This window comes from Carcharhinus amblyrhynchos, chromosome 6 (genome assembly GCF_965287045.1).
Source record: "Carcharhinus amblyrhynchos chromosome 6, sCarAmb.v2.hapA, whole genome shotgun sequence".
NCBI classification, from domain to species: domain Eukaryota; kingdom Metazoa; phylum Chordata; class Chondrichthyes; order Carcharhiniformes; family Carcharhinidae; genus Carcharhinus; species Carcharhinus amblyrhynchos.
This window is the reverse complement of record NC_137329.1, coordinates 12,073,708-12,089,600: the sequence shown is the minus strand read 5'-3', so window position 1 is coordinate 12,089,600 and position 15,893 is coordinate 12,073,708. Positions and strand designations below refer to the sequence as shown.

The window sequence follows — 15,893 nt, the reverse complement described above, 5'->3', positions numbered from 1 at the left end:
GATCTCATTGAGACGTATAAGATGATGAATGGGATGGATAGGATAGAGGTGGAGAGACTCTTCCCGCTCAAAAAAGACAGTAGGACTAGGGGGCACAGCCTCAAGATAAAAGGGGGGCGGTTTAGAACGGAGTTGAGGAGGAACTTCTTCACTCAAAGGGTGGTGAATCTCTGGAATTCTCTGCCCGTTGAAGTGGTGGAGGCTGCCTCGCTCAATATTTTTAAGACGCGGGTTGATGGGTTTTTGATAAGAGAGGGGATTAAGGGTTATGGGGAGAGGGCGGGAAAGTGGAACTGAGCAGCGACAGATCAGCCATAATCTTATTGAATGGCGGGGCAGGCTCGAAGGGCTAGATGGCCTACTCCTGCTCCTATTTCTTATGTTCTTATGTTCAATGTGGGCAGAAACCTATTAATGTTGACATTTAACCAGGTGTCTGCTCCTCACCAGAAGCTACTGTATAATTTACACATAAATAACGGAGGAAGCTCCATGGTTATTCCAGCAAAATCTGGCCCATTAACTCTCAATTAAGTGCATGAAAGCGGTACCCTTCTCTGAAAATAGCTAAACAGTTCCCCATTAAATGGTGTTCCAATTTGATAAGCAAGGTTCTATATTTATCTATATTGTTAGCCTGGAGCTCCTTGATTATCTTTAATTAAATGTCGATGGCAATGTTCTGATAGGGAGTTATTACATTAGAAAGCCATGTTGATGGGTTTTATTGCTGGCTCAACATTAGCCCACTAACAGGCAGGGTCCAAAGGCCAACACTGAGGCTTCAGATCCTGTCAATGTGAAACCCGGACGATTTTAACTCTAGGGCATTGCCTGCATGCCCATAGCTAGTTGACTGGACAAAAATATCAGGAAATGGCAGAACAGAATATAACAGAGGGCAGGGAGCCAAAAGCTAGGACAAAATAAACCATCCACAGGAGTCAATGCAAGTCATAGGGAAATGTTGGTGGTTTTGGGAGGGTGGGAGAGAGAGTGTTGCTTTAAGAAGATCTAGTGATTAGGAAGGGTTGGTGTACAAAGAGAGTGGTGATTAGGGGAGCTGCAGGGGTGGGGTCAGATGGAGGAAGGATTTGCAAAATCCCAGGACGGAGGGGTCTGATCCTTTCTTGGGAGATCTGGAAGAACATCCCACTCCCCTGGGCCCCACAACCTAACAAAAGGTTATTTGGGTGAATATTTGAAACATCATAACATTTAAGGATATGGGACAAGTGCAGGGAAATGGGATTCGCACTGCCTTAGTGGTAGTTGTCGATGCAGATTCGATGGGCTGAAGGGCCTTTGCTGCAGCCTCAGACTCTGTGGCTGGAATTTTACCGCACCACCTGCCACGGGAATTGGAGTGGGCAAGGGATGGAACATGGAAAGATCCATTGACTTTGGGTGAGATTTTATGATTCTGAGACAAACAACACCATAAAATTATATCCTAAAGTGATATGGCAAAGAAACTTTCTTGAAGATTTACATTTTTAGATCTCCTCTGGCTCCCGCTGTCAAATTGACCTTTCACATCGGTTCCCTCCCTCAGGCTACCAGTTAAAGTAACAGTCTGGCCTGGATGACACAATCAGAGGTTAAATTCTATATTGAATGGAAGACCTCTTTCCAGTTTGTGTGTTACATTTGAAGCTGTGCAAACAAAGCGGAACATTGGTTGCTTCATGTCCGAGCGTATTTAACTGGGTCTAAAGTTTACAATTTATTTATTAGGGCCACAAGTAGGCTTACATTGACATTGCAATGAAGTTACTGTGAAAATCCCCTAGTCGCCCCTCTGCAGTGCCTGTTGGGGTACACTGAGGGAGAATTTAACATGGCCAATCCACCCAACCAGCACGTCTTTTGGACTGTGGGAGGAAATCAGAGCAGACACGGGGAAAACATTGCAGATTCCACAGAGACTGTGACCAAGCCAGGAATCAAACTCGGTCTTTGGCTCCGTGGGGCAATGTTACTAACCACTGTACCACCGTGTCACCCCTTAATGTTGAATTACTGATGGTTTTGGGACGAGAATTTTACCAAATGGGACAATGCAGGCATTTCTCCAATCGATTCTTTAAAAGTAATCGCAATCCTGTGAGTTTACTGGATGTCCAGCCAACCATTTGTTGCCAACTTGCTGCCCACAGCTTCCCCTCCCCCCACATTCCATGCCCCCCACACCCCTCCACCCTAGTCTGCCATGAGATAGGCTTAAATCACTATGTCATTGCATGACCAGAGAAGATGAGCGATGTTCATGAACGTGAAATAAAATGTGAGCTTTATCTATAGCCAGTTAGGACAGTGTAGTCCATCCTGTGGTTCAGAGCTGAAAGAAGAAAGGAATTAATATCTAAACGTGCACCATGTTTACAGACAATGGAGGCCAAAACTCAAGGACCTTTAGCTGGAGTCCTGCTGACTTTAGCTAAAGCGATCGCCACAGAATAACATTGTTTATACCAGGAGAGTTGTGTCCCTGACTGCTTATCAAAGAATCATAAAGAAACAGCATACTAGGAGACCGTTCGGCCCATTGTGCCTATGCCAGCTCCTTGAATCAGCTAACCAATTAGTTCCTGTCCCCTTAACCCTGAAAACCTCCCCTTCAAGTGTTCATCCAGTTTCCCCAGTGAAACTGAATCTGCTTCCAGCAACTTTTCAGGCAGCTTATTCCCAGATCTGACATCTCGCTGTGTGAAGATAAATTTAAAAATCCTCACGTAGTGAATGTGAGGTTAATGTACACCTGATTGTGAATAACAATCGTCATTGTGTCCTCAGCAAATAAAATATCCTTTGCATCCACGTGAATACAACTTAAGGTGATAAGAGAAATGCCACAAGGCAGGGTACTTGCCAACCACTTTAGCTATCCCGTGATCACATTCCCAAATCCCAAATCAGGATCATCCCTCCGCAAGAAATGAGTTTCCACTGCAGACTGAGCATCAAAGAGGAGTGAAACCAGAAGAAACAGCTTGATGTCATGGGGCTAATTGGTCCTATGCCATAAATGCTCAAAGGTCACAGCTTGAACTCTATCACTGCAGTTTCTACAATGGTAAAGACTAAATATGCATTCATAGAATCATGGAATCCCAACAGTGCAGGAGGAGGCCATTTGGCCCATCAGATCTGCACCAGCTCTCCAACAGGCCATCTCATGAGACCTACCCCCCATCCTAAACCCAAGCATTGACCCTGCGAATCCCTCGAACCTACACGTCCTGGTTACACTAAGGGGAAATTTAGAATCGCCAATCCACTGAACCTGCACATCTTTGTGGGGGGAAGCCGGAGCACCTGATGGAAACCCACGCAGACACAAGGAGAACGTGCAAACTCCACACAGACAATCAGCCAAGGCTGGAATTGAACTCGGGTCCCTGCCCCTGCGAGGCAGCAGAGCCAACCACTGCTGCGCATTCTGCTACTTTGCCATTGTAATCTGACCTTGTGGGCGTTACGGCCCAAACGACAGTGGCTTCGACATTTAACCACCCCACAATGAGGGGAAGGCATAAGTTAAAGTCTTAAATGTGGGAATGCATTCCAAATGCAGCACACACACAACCTGCGATGTGTGTCAAGAACACCACAGTATCCCGCCATGATGAAGCAGAACATTACAGTAGCACTTTTAAATCAGGTTTCTACTGTGTCTTTGGAGCTTTATTTAAAATTCCCGGCTGCCGTGCAAGTTCAAGAAACCCAACAACGATAATAAGTGACTTTTTTAGCACTCCTTGTAGGTCGGGAGGAGCTGGAGGGCTGCCTACAACTCCTCAAAGAAGTTTTCAACCTCCCACCAGCTTCAATTGCTAGTTACCGTCAGAATCCTCTAGCCCCAATGCTGGTCTCTCCACCAAACCCTTGCTGCATGAGATTGTCCTCAACAGACCTTAGTTACTGATCCGTGGGGAGGCACAGTGGCACAGTGGTTAGCATTGCTGCCACAAAGCGTCAGGGACCCATGTTCAATTCCGGCCTCGGATCACTGTCTGTGTGGAATCTGCACATTCTCCCCAGGTCTGCATGGGTTTTCCCCGGGTGCTCCGGTTTCCTCCCACAGTCCAAAGATGTGCGGTTAGGTGCATTGCCATGCTAAATTGCCCGTTAGTGTCAGGGGGACTAGCTAGGGTAAATGCATGGGGTTATAGGAATAGGGTTTCGGTGGGATTATTGTGGTTGGTGCAGAATCGATGGGCTGAATGGCCTCCTTCTGCACTGTCAGGAATGTATGATTCCCATTGTTGACTTTCTCATCGGTGTCAAAATGACAATCTGATGGGCAGAAAATGGAAATGAATAATTATAATGGGGTCCTACCCCCATTAAGATCACCCATGCTAGACTTTCCAGTAATTTTTCCGTCAAACTTCCTACACTTTTCTCCCACCCAGATTGGAGCCCTGCTTTCTGCCCACATCCTTGCCATTGGCCACCAAAAAGCCATATCTGGCAAGATCTATTTAATTTTCATGGGATGTGGGTGTTTGTTGTCCATCCCTAATTGCCCTTGAGGAGGTGGAGATGTGTCTCCTTCTTGCACTGCTAGGTGGTGTATGTACACCCACAGTGCTGCTGGAAAGGGATTCCAAGGATCTTGACCCAGCGGTAGTGAAGGAACAGCGATATATTTTGAACTCAGGATGGTGTGTGACATAGAGAGAAATTTGGTGTTCTCTTGTGTTTACTGCCCCTCTCCTTCTAGGGGTGAAACATCACAAGTTTGGATGGTGTTGTCACAGGAGCCTTGGTGATTTTTTTTGATATGATTAAATATTGTCATATATATTAGCATACAATGAAAAGTATTGTTTCTTGCGCACTATATAGACAAGGCATACCGTTCATAGAGAAGGAAAGGAGACAGTGCAGAATGTATTGTGGATATAGGGTGTAGAGAAAGATTTACTTAGTGCAAGGTGGGTCCATTCAAAAGTCTGATGTCAGCAGGGAAGAAGCTATTCTTGAGTCTGTTGGTACATGACCTCAGACTTTTATATCTTTTTCCCGGCAGAAGAAGGTGAGTTGCTACTGTGCACCTTGTAAATGGGACACACTGTTGGGACAACACAAGAGTCCATCCTTTCAGACGAGAAGGGGAAATGCTCCCTCTTTCCTCTTTCTAGGGAAATAGCATTGTAGCTATTTGGGGCAGAGGTTCAGCTGGAGATGAATTACAACCTAAATTCCAACCCTTCAGGTATCACAATGCCTCAATCCTGTCCAGTGAGGGTGCAGTGTTCCTGGACTTAGGCATTTTCCATTTGTCTAGTCAGCGATTCCTTACAAATTGCTTGAACAAATGACAATTTGGCAAGATTAATTTGTGATCAGTGATAGATAGATCTCCAACCAGGCAGTGTAATATGGAACTAGACACAAATCATTTTCTTGATGGCTGCTTTCTTTACAGAAGACAGCATTACTTATGTCCGGCTCCTGCTTATCAATGTGGCGTCCCAGCGGTCTCTATTTACAAGTGCTCTATGTACTTAAATAAACAATACAATTCACCTGTGTATCTTAATAATAGAGTTGGCACCTTGAACAATCACATCATGCAGCAAACATTGAAGCTTGCGCTACATCTGATTGTTTTTTTATTACATTGTTAAGAAAAATCACTTTAAAGTTCGCTTTAAGTTTTTTTGACACCCTCTTCGTGCTTGCCAAGTAAATCTGGTTGTTGTGGAAGGAACGTGGAACAAAGTGACAATTTAGCTATTGCATTTCAAAGAATAGAAATTTTCAACGCCCACTTTAGATTTCATAGAATAGAATCATATTGCTGAGATTTTACCATCTCGCCTGCCTGAGGATTGTAAAGTCCTACCCAAGGCCAATAGAGAATACTGTTCTGTGTGTCTCACCCGCCCTGATTCTGGGGCAGGTGAGGTGGTAAAATTCCAGCCATAGAATCCATACATTGAAGAAAGAGACTGTTTGGCCCATCAAGTCAGCACTGGCTCTCCCTGACAGAGTCCCTTATCCAGGCCCTTTCCCCAACCTATTCCAGTAACCCCACACCTTTAGCATGGCCAATCCGGCTAACTTACATGTCTTTGTGATTGCGGGAAGAAACCCACGCAGACACAGGGAGAACTCCACCCAAGGCCGGAATCGAACCTGGGCCCCTGCCGCTCTGAAACAACGGTGCTAATAACTGTGCCACCGTGCCACCCCAGAAGTCACTAAGTTGTGCCTACTGGGCTCGCTAGAGAAAATACAAACATTGCAGCTCCCTGCCGGGGAATTGAACCCCGGTCTTCCACATGTCAGGCGAGGATACTAAGCACTAACCTAACTCAAAACTCCAGGTCACATAAAATTCAAAGTTTTCCTGAAGAGCTTCAGAATCATAGGATCAGCGAGTCCATACAATCAGAAGGAGGCTATTTGGCCCTTTGAGTCTGCACTGACAACAATCCCACCCAGGCCCCTATCCCCATAACCCTACAGACTTACCCTACTATTCCCTCTGCATCTTGGGACACCAAGGGGCAATTTAGCGTGGCCAATCAACCTAACCTGCACATCTTCGGACTGTGGGAGGAAACCGGAGCACCCGGAGTAAACCCAGATGTGGGGAGAATGAGCCACCTCCGCACGGACAGTGACTCAGGGCAGGAATCGAACCCAAGTCGCTGAAGCTGTGAGGCAGCATTGCTTCAACTGATTTCTGATTTACTGCATTTGTACAGAAAGACGTGAGGAAGGTGATTTGAATGACAGAACATGAGAGCTTCACTGTTACAGCACATTTGATCACGCGTAGATCGGGAAATGAGAAATGAAAGGCGAGAGTTCTGTTGTCACTGGGAGTCTATATGGACCATTAATACTTTAAAATATTTTTTGACAAATTGCCATTTAAGGAGGTTTCATCATTGCAACATCAATCATGGCTTAATGGGCCAAATTTTGTCTATTGTGTCCCAATATATGCCCTTACACTCCAGGCAAATGTGATGAAGAAATTGGTGAAGCAATATAATTCTGTTTCCACCAAGTGTGGACTGGTTACTAAACTTCATGCTGAGCGAGGCCTGGGAATCGTAAGGTGCATCAGTTATGTATGATGTGAAATTAAAGAGCTGTCCCTCACACATGTCCCATTTTTATGCGCGACAGATATTGATGAATGTGCCGGAGGCATCATACAGTGCCACAAACACGCCCACTGTGTCAACTTACCGGGATGGTATCACTGTGAGTGCAGGGCTGGTTACCATGACAACGGCAACTACTCATTCACCGGCGAGACCTGCATTGGTAAGCGATTAAACAAAACTGCCTTCATTCCAATGGATACTTGTTTATTTGCGCTGCTCAAAGTATCAACTTGCAACTCAGTAAAATTTGTGTTTTCTTTCCATTGCCTGAGAAAGATAATGCCTCCTTGTCTGTGGGAGAGAGTAATGCGATGCAGAGGGGCTGATTTGTAACTCGCTTTGATTAAGCTTGAATTCATTCTACACACAGCCTGATCTACATCCTTTCACATTCCGTATACTACCACAGGGCGCCAAAACACTGAATGTATAGCACTTGGGGTGAATGGGGTCAAAGGTTATGGGGAGAATGCAGGATTAGGCTATTGAGTTGGATGATCAACCATGATCGTAATGAATGGCGGAGCAGGCTCGAAGGGCCACCCAGCCTCCTCCTGCTCCTATCTTCTATGTTTCTATATATGGTAGCAGAAAACTAGTTTTGTTTTAAGAACATAAGAAATAGGAGCAGGAGTAGGCCATCTAGCCCCTCGAGCCTGCCCCGCCATTCAATCAGATCATGGCTGATCTGAAGTGGATCAGTTCCACTTTCCCGCTTTCTCCCCATAACCCTTCATTCCCTTGTCTGTCAGAAACCTATCTACCTGTGACTTAAATATATTCAGCGAGGTAGCCTCCACCTCTTCAATGGGCAGAGAATTCCAGAGATTCACCACCCTTTGAGTGAAGAAGTTCCTCCTCAACTCTGATCTAAACTGCCCCCCCCCCCTTATTTTGAGGCTGTGCCCTCTAGTCCTGCTGTCCTTTCTGAGCGGGAAGAATCTCTCTACCTCTACCCTATCCATTCCCTTCATTATCTTATATGTTTCTATAAGATCCCCCCTCAGCCTTCTAAACTCCAACGAGTACAGACCCAGTCTATCTCTATCAATCGAAACAATCTCTGTTTTATCAGATGGAGTGCATGTGGGGTGTGGGCAACTAAGCCCAACTTTCATCCATCTCAAAGACGTTGATATAAAGGCAAAATACTGCAGATAATGGAACCCGAAACCAAACAAAAAATGGTGCAAAATCTCAGCAGCTCTGACAACATCTATTGAGAGAGAATAGAGCCAATTATTCAAATCAGGATATCCCTTTGTCAGAACTTGTTCGACAAGGTGTTTCGCAAAACTCGAGCTCTGCTGAAGGGTCATCCCATCTCAACACATTTTTAAAGTTCAGGGTATATTTATTAGTATTGCAAGTCGGCTTACATTAACACTGAAATGAAGTTACTATGAAAATTCCCTAGTCGCCACACTCCAATGCCTGTTCGAGTACACTGGGGGAGAATTTAGCACCGCCAATCCACCGAACCAGCTCATTGTTTTGGACTGTGGGAGGATCCTGGAGCACCTGGAGGAAATCCACGTGGACATGGGGCAAGTGTGCAGACTGCACAGACAGTGACTCAAGCCGGGAATGGAATCTGGGTACCTGGCGCTGTGAGGCAGCAATGCTAACCACTGTGCCACCATCTCTCTCCACAGATGCTGTCAGACCTGCTGAGATTTTCTGTTTTTGTCTAAGACACTGATGATCGCCGTGTTATGGACGGTATCATAAATCATTGTGTTAGGGGATTTTAATCTTTATATTCCCTAATTCCCTCACTTCATATTGAATGATGAATATTCAATTTAAGTCAATGGATGAAGTGTGAACTCAGAAAACAATATAAAACTGTGACACTAGAATGGGATCGTGAGGAGCAAACTCTGGAGATCCCGGGGAGTTGGGTGGCTGATCAGTATTGAAGATAGAAATGAGGGGTAAATATGTAGGGTTACGGGGATAGGTGCAGAGTCAATGGGCCGATTCCTTCTGCACTGTAGGGATTCTATGGTTCTGACAGCAGTGTTGAGTTGCAGCTGTATTATTAAATTTTAAACATCACTTTGGCACAATTGATTAATTCAGTCCTTTTGAGGCAGAAGGTTCATTCTGCACAACACTGACCTCCAAGGCCAAGTAGCCCATCAGCCAGAACTGGACATATTGCTGGAGTTATGACCGCAGCGAAGCACTGTAGAGATTGACAATGACTCCCTTTCATTCATTATGTGTTGTAAGGGTCCTTCATCGAAGGAGGTTAGACAACCTTGACCTCCTTTCGGGTGAACCTGTGGAACTGTTTGCCGCAGAAGGCTTGTGGAGGCCAGGTCGTTGAATGTCTTTAAGATAGAATAGATAGGTTCTTGATTAATAAGGGGATCAGGGATTATGAGGAAAAGGCAGGAGAATGGGGATGAGAAAAATATCAGACATGATTGAATGGCGGAGCAGACTCGATGGGCTGAGTGGTCTAATTCTGTTCCTATGTCTTATGGATGAAGATGCACCACACAAAACCATTGACAATTTAGCATAATTTGTCAATAAGATAAGCCTCACTTGTGGAGATTACTTTCTGTGTTAAAAATAAGAAAATCTACCTGGGTGAAAAATGAATTATACCCAGGCTAGAATCACAGGTAATTATTTCGACAGATTAGTGATGTCTTTACTCTTGAACTGGGCAAAGGTATAACTCATCTGGGAATACCTGATGTCAACACAGTGAGAATGTTTCATTATTTCACCAGCTATAATTGCCCTTATGTGCCTGTTATTTTTATTGAGGGAGATCTCTCTGTCTGCTTGCTATGATGACCAAGCAACATGGTCTTCTGATGTCCACTGACTGAAAGCTTCCCACAACCCAAAGCACTGCAAAACATTGATTCTACCAACGATGCCATCTCCCCTGCTTATTATTTATATTTATTGATTCCTATTTTCAGCTTATGACGCTCATCCTCATCCAAAGACATTTGTAGTTGGTTTGGTGGATTAGGCTCTGTCCCTTGCACTCAATTATCTCTGGAACAAAACAGAAAGACTTTGTATTTATTTAGTATGTTTCACAAAATCACAAAAGGCTTTGCGGAAAAGTACTGTTTCCAGTGTCGTCACTGTTGGATTGTGGAAAATAAAAATTGATGCTGAATAGACTTGTACACCATGGTAATAACCAAGTCATCTTTAGTGTTTGTCATGTTGATTGAAGGAGGAATATTGGCCAGGACATTGGGGATAACTCCCCTGTTCCTCTTCAAAGTAGTGCCAGGAGATCCATTAAATGCAGGCAGTCTGGAAGGTGCCATTTCTAACAGAGCAGTGTTCCCTCACTGGAGTGTCAGCCTTGCTCTTTGTTCTCAATCCTTGGAGTGCAACTTGAAGCGGGAAATTTGTAATTCAGAAGTGTGACCAACTGAGCCACGGCTAATAACTGGCCGCCAAGAATAAAGGAAGTGTTCATTAAAAGTACTGACATATCTCACTTCGGACAAGAAAATCCAGAGTCTTTTTTTGAAAGCGTGAAATCTTCTCATTATTTGAGAATGCAAGAACATAGTACTTAGCAAAGACTGACCTCGCAAAGCCCTGAAATCCACCATCGAGTGAAAGAGCCTTGGGGGAATGAAAGGGTTTTAACAAGAAATTTGCAAGAATTGTAAGCGCTGGCGTTCTCTTAGGATGCATCCACAAGCATCGATCTGCTACTAGTTGTCGATAAAAATCGCACAAAATCACACGAATGTCAAGGTATCCCTCTAAAACATGTTCCACTTGCCACAAGTCATATCTACAGTATATATTCACAATCCTGAAATTTTGTTTTTTTTTGAAACAAGTCTAACTAGGAATATCGGGACATAGAAACAGGAGAAGGCCATTCAGCCCCTCAAGCCCACCCCGCCCTTCAATAAAATCATGGCTGATCTGTAGCCTAACTCCATGTACCTGCCCTAGGCCCAAATCCCTTGATATCCCTGCTCAATAAAAATTTGCCTATCTCAGACATAACAATGGAACCAGCATCCAACGCCGTTTGAGGAAGAGAGTTCAATCCTCCATGTCTTTCCAAAGTGGCTTGGCCCTAATTTTTGGGTTATGGCCTCTTATTCCAGAGTCTTCAACTTGTGGAACCAGTTTATGCTTATCCACCCTATCCTTCCCTGTGTGAAGTTTTCAGACTTCTATCAGATCACCACTCAACCTAATGCAACTAATTTGCCAAAAAGAGACTTCATGTCCCTTCATGGGGCGGCACGGTGGCATAGTGGTTAGCACTGCTGCCTCACCGGACCAGGGACCCGGGTTCGATTCCTGGCTCAGGTCACTGTCTGCGTGGAGTCTGCACATTCTCCTGTGTCTGCGTGGGTTTCCTCCGGGTGCTCCAGTTTCATCCCACTGCCCGAAAGACATGCTGGTTCGGCGCGTTGGCCATGCTAACTTCTCCCTCAGTGTACCCGAACAGGTGTCAGACTAGGGGATTTTCACAGTAGCTTCGACAAGGACTCCCACACAGACATGGGGAGAATGTACAGTCTCCGCACAAGCCAGGAATCGAACCCGGGTCCCTGGCACAATGCTGGATTAGCCCATGACACCGCATCTTGTAAATGAATTTAAAATATAGGAATGAAATCTTTCGCCGACTTTCCCCTTCTGAAGAACGAGATCAGTGTCGCTAGCACTGATCTAACTAAGACTAGCTGACTTAGCGCAGACAGAGGTTCAATTCTACAAATGCGGTCTAGCTCTTTACATGATAACTCTGAAATCACTATGGAAACAGCATTAAAAACAATATTTGTTTGGTTTTAAACCTTTTGCAGTTTCTTTCAGTACAATAGCTTTGATACTGAGTGATATGAGCAGCTACCTGCTGGTGAGTGACATCTCGATGGCAGTGTCTAGCTGGAGTTTCTATAACAGAATTCCAATCTTAATAGAGCTGTCACAACATTGCAATCTCTCACCTACGTTGATGCAACCTGGCAGCCGAAGGGAAAAAAAAAATGGGACTTTGGATTATTTTTAATTTTTCAGCTATCTGGCATCCCAGATAGCTTCGGAAATAATCACCAAAAAGTTACTTCAACACCGTGAACTCAGTGGCTCACCTGATGAAAGAGCAGTGCTCCAAAAGCTCGTGATTCCAAATAAACCTGTTAGTCTTTGGTGTTGTGAGACTTCTTACTAGATGGAGTAGAAGTGTGGAGAATGTGCTTGTGGTTTGAGTCCGCTAGCTCTGAACTACAGTACAGGCTTAAGGTCAGACGGGAGAGATACAAAAGGATCCAGAAGGCAATTTTTTCACAGAGGGTGGTGAGTGTCTGGAACGAGTTGCCAGAGGTAGCAGTACGATTAATTATCTCTTGGAGGCCTGTTAATGCCACACCCCAGTTATCCATTCTGATAGAATCATAGAAACTAGAAGCAAGAGTAGGCCATTTGGCCCTGCTCTGCCATTCATTCTGATCACGGCTGATCACTAAATTCAATATCCTGATCCCACCTTCCATTATATCCCTTGGTACATTTAGCCCCAAGAACTATATCTAATTCCTTGTTGAAATCATGCAACATTTTGGCCTACTTTCTGTGTGTTGGAGAGACTCAACAAGTAGTCAGCAAGACCATGGCTGTATTCAACTTACAACATGAGGAAGAGCAGCAGTGAATCTCTGGAATTCTCTGCCCCAAAGGATGGTAGAGGCTGGATCATTAGGACTATTTAGTAGAGGTAGATAAATATTTGATGGATTGAGGAATGGAAGGCTCTGGGGAAATGGCACAGAAAAGGAGTTGAGGCCAACATAGACCAGCTATGATCGTATCGAATGGTGGGGCAGGGTTAGAGGGCCTGGTGGCCCACTCCTGCTTCTACTTCTTGTGTTCTTGAGGAAAGACTCACTTGGCTATCTCCCACACCACTGTGTGATGCAACTATCCTGATAACATCGAAAAGGTACATTATTTTCTGTCAAATCCTTTCCCCGCCGCTAATTATTTTACATGATTAGCCAGGATAGAGGCCAGACTTCTTTTAATCAAAGCAGAGAGTGATGGAACCATTGAACAGCACGGACAGCGCCTGCCAAGCAGGCACAAGTCATTATTTAAGGTATGGAGCCCTTCCTCGAAGCTGGAAGATTATCCGGATGAATCCCATTCAAATTGGACTGTCACCGGATTGTTGTAAAAACCCCATCTGGCTCAAGGATGTCCTTCAGGAAGGAAAATCTGTCACCCTTACCCGGTCTGGCCTACTTGTGACTCCAGACCCACAATTTGGTTGACTATTAACTGTCCACTCAGTTAATGGACACTTAGGGAAGTTGGATTTGCCAGCGATGCCCACAGCCCGTGGAAAAAGTACATTAAATTAAAGGAACTGGGTGAGACAAAGGGTTGGGCGGGATGGAGGTGAAAGACTGTGGGTGGCACGATGGCACAGTGGTTAGTACTGCTGCCTCACAGCGCCAGGGACCTGGGTTCAATTCCTGTCTTGGGTCAGTGTCTGTGTGGAGTTTGCATGTTCTCCCCGTACTTGCATGGGTTTCCTCCGGGTGCTCCAGTTTCCTCCCACAGTCCAAAGATGAGTGGGTTAGGTGGATGGGTCATGCTAAATTGCCCCTTAGCGCCAGGGGGACTAGCTAGGGTAAGTTCATGCTGTTATGGGGACAGGACTTGCGAGGGATTGTTGTGGTCGGTGCTGACTCGATGGGCCGATTGGCCTCCTTCTGCACTGTGGGATTCTTTGACTGGGGGCTGAAAAGTGAATAACGTACACCTAGAAAGGAGCAGGATGACCGCCATAGAGACAATGGTTGCCATAACTAAGGTCTGATATTTTTAAAGTCAATCCATCTTTGTTGGGAACAGATTATAGAGAGAACTGCAAATAGAAAGAAGTAGATACAAAAGTTAATGTCCAATAAATAAAGATATCTGGCTTTTTTGTTTCATTATTGCAGTGCCTTTGTTTAATTTAAGTGGGTCGCTCTGTGTGAGAAGGATTGAATGCTGCTGGGCTCCGTGTACCCAGTAAGAATGAGCAAGCTGCGAGGAATTAATTTGTGCCTTTAAGGCATAAAGTCAGTGAAGGTGATTTTACCTTTATCTTCTCAATCCATCATTAGATCACGTGCAGGAACTACTTCTACAGAAAGCATTAACTTTTTGCATTGTGTGGCTTATTTTTTTGACATTCACCTGAAAGGCTAGAGTGAAATCAAACTGTTCCTAATGAAAGTTTTAGTGATCCCTGCTCCATGAAGCTTAAAATAAGTAAGACAGATTAAATCAAACTTGAAATATTTTTAATTTTTTTTTGCCTTTTATTGTGTGGATCGGAGATAAAAGACAGACTTGAATTTCTCTGATGCCTCAGGATATTATCCAAAGTTCTTTTCATCCAGTTTAATCTTTCTGAATCATGGTTACTGTTGTGATGTAGGAGAGTTGGCAGCCAATTTGTACACAGCAAGCTCCCACAAATAGCAGCGCAGTAATGATCTGATGAGCTGTTTTAGTGATGTTGATTGAGTGTTAATTATTGGCCAAATCAGCAGGGAGTAGAGATCTGCTCAGCTCAGCAATAGTACATCCATCTGAAAGGGAAGGCAGTGAATCAATTTTACATCTTAGCTGAAAGAACTTAACATCTGTCATAGGAAAAACCTTCAAAGCTATTATTAAAGATGCTATTGCAGGGCACTTAGATATACGAAGGTAATCGGGCAGAGGCAACATGATTTTGTGAAAGGGAAATCATGTTCATCCAATTTATTGCAATTCTTTGAAGAAACGATACATGTTGTAGATAAAGGGGAATCAGTTGATGTTTTATATTTAGATTTGCAGAAGACATTTGATAAGGTGTCAATGCAGAAACGATGGGGGTGTTTCTCCCAAAAGTGCTGAATTGGTAGGAAAACTGTTCTAAATTCCTGACTGTTTTGTCAGTTCAGCTTCTTACCTGAATCTCCCCGGCAGCGGGGGGATGGGGCCTGTTCGTGCCGGAGTTTGACAGCTCTGGAACTCTGCGCACGTGCAATGGTCCCGATCTGTCAGACTGCCTGATCACTGGCCAGCCTGGGACCCCCATAGTGCTGCCCCTCCAGCCCCACCCACCCACCCCCCCACCCCAAGGCCCAATTGTGGCCGCCCACGACAATTCCCAGGCCAGCCCTGTCCCCTCCTCCCCCCTGCCCTGGAACACCCCAATGTACAGCCCACCCGCCCCACCAGTGGTGATCCCCCCCACCCCCTCATCCCAGCAGACCCCACTCCCCCATTAATCCCTCCCCGAGGTCAGACCCCCTTCTTCATTCCGGCGGGGTCTCCCGCTAATTCCCCAAACGTGGGGAACTAGTCTAAACCCCACCGAGATGAAGTACTCCTGGTGGGTTGGGAGATTCAATCGGAACTGGAAATTTCCTGATAATTAGATTCAAAATACATTTAAAACATAGTAAAAGAAGATTGAAATGACTTACCTGCCTTCCTGCCGGTCTATAACGTGGTCCTTTTTCCTCAGATGGTGACGGCTAACATGAGGGGACATAGCTTTAAATTGAGGGGTGGTAATTATAGGACGGATGCCAGAGGTAGGTTCTTTACTCAGAGGGTAGTAAGGGCGTGGAATGCCCTGCCTGCAGCAGTTGTGGACTCGCCAACTATATGGGTGTTCAGATGGTCACTGGATAGGCATATGGATAACATTGGAATAGTTTAGGTTAGAGGGTCATTAGATTG

At 44.9% G+C, this 15,893-nt stretch overlaps 1 protein-coding gene across 1 annotated transcript in view; it reads left to right on the top strand.

Moving 5' to 3' along the window:
* LOC145343701 (protein kinase C-binding protein NELL1-like) overlaps positions 1 to 15,893 on the top strand; it is an 828,548-nt gene that overhangs the window by 725,605 nt on the left and 87,050 nt on the right. The window contains exon 16 of the mRNA XM_080189909.1: positions 7,156 to 7,296. Coding sequence (XP_080046035.1) covers positions 7,156 to 7,296 — 141 coding nt within the window. The remainder of the gene's footprint in view (positions 1 to 7,155; positions 7,297 to 15,893) is intronic.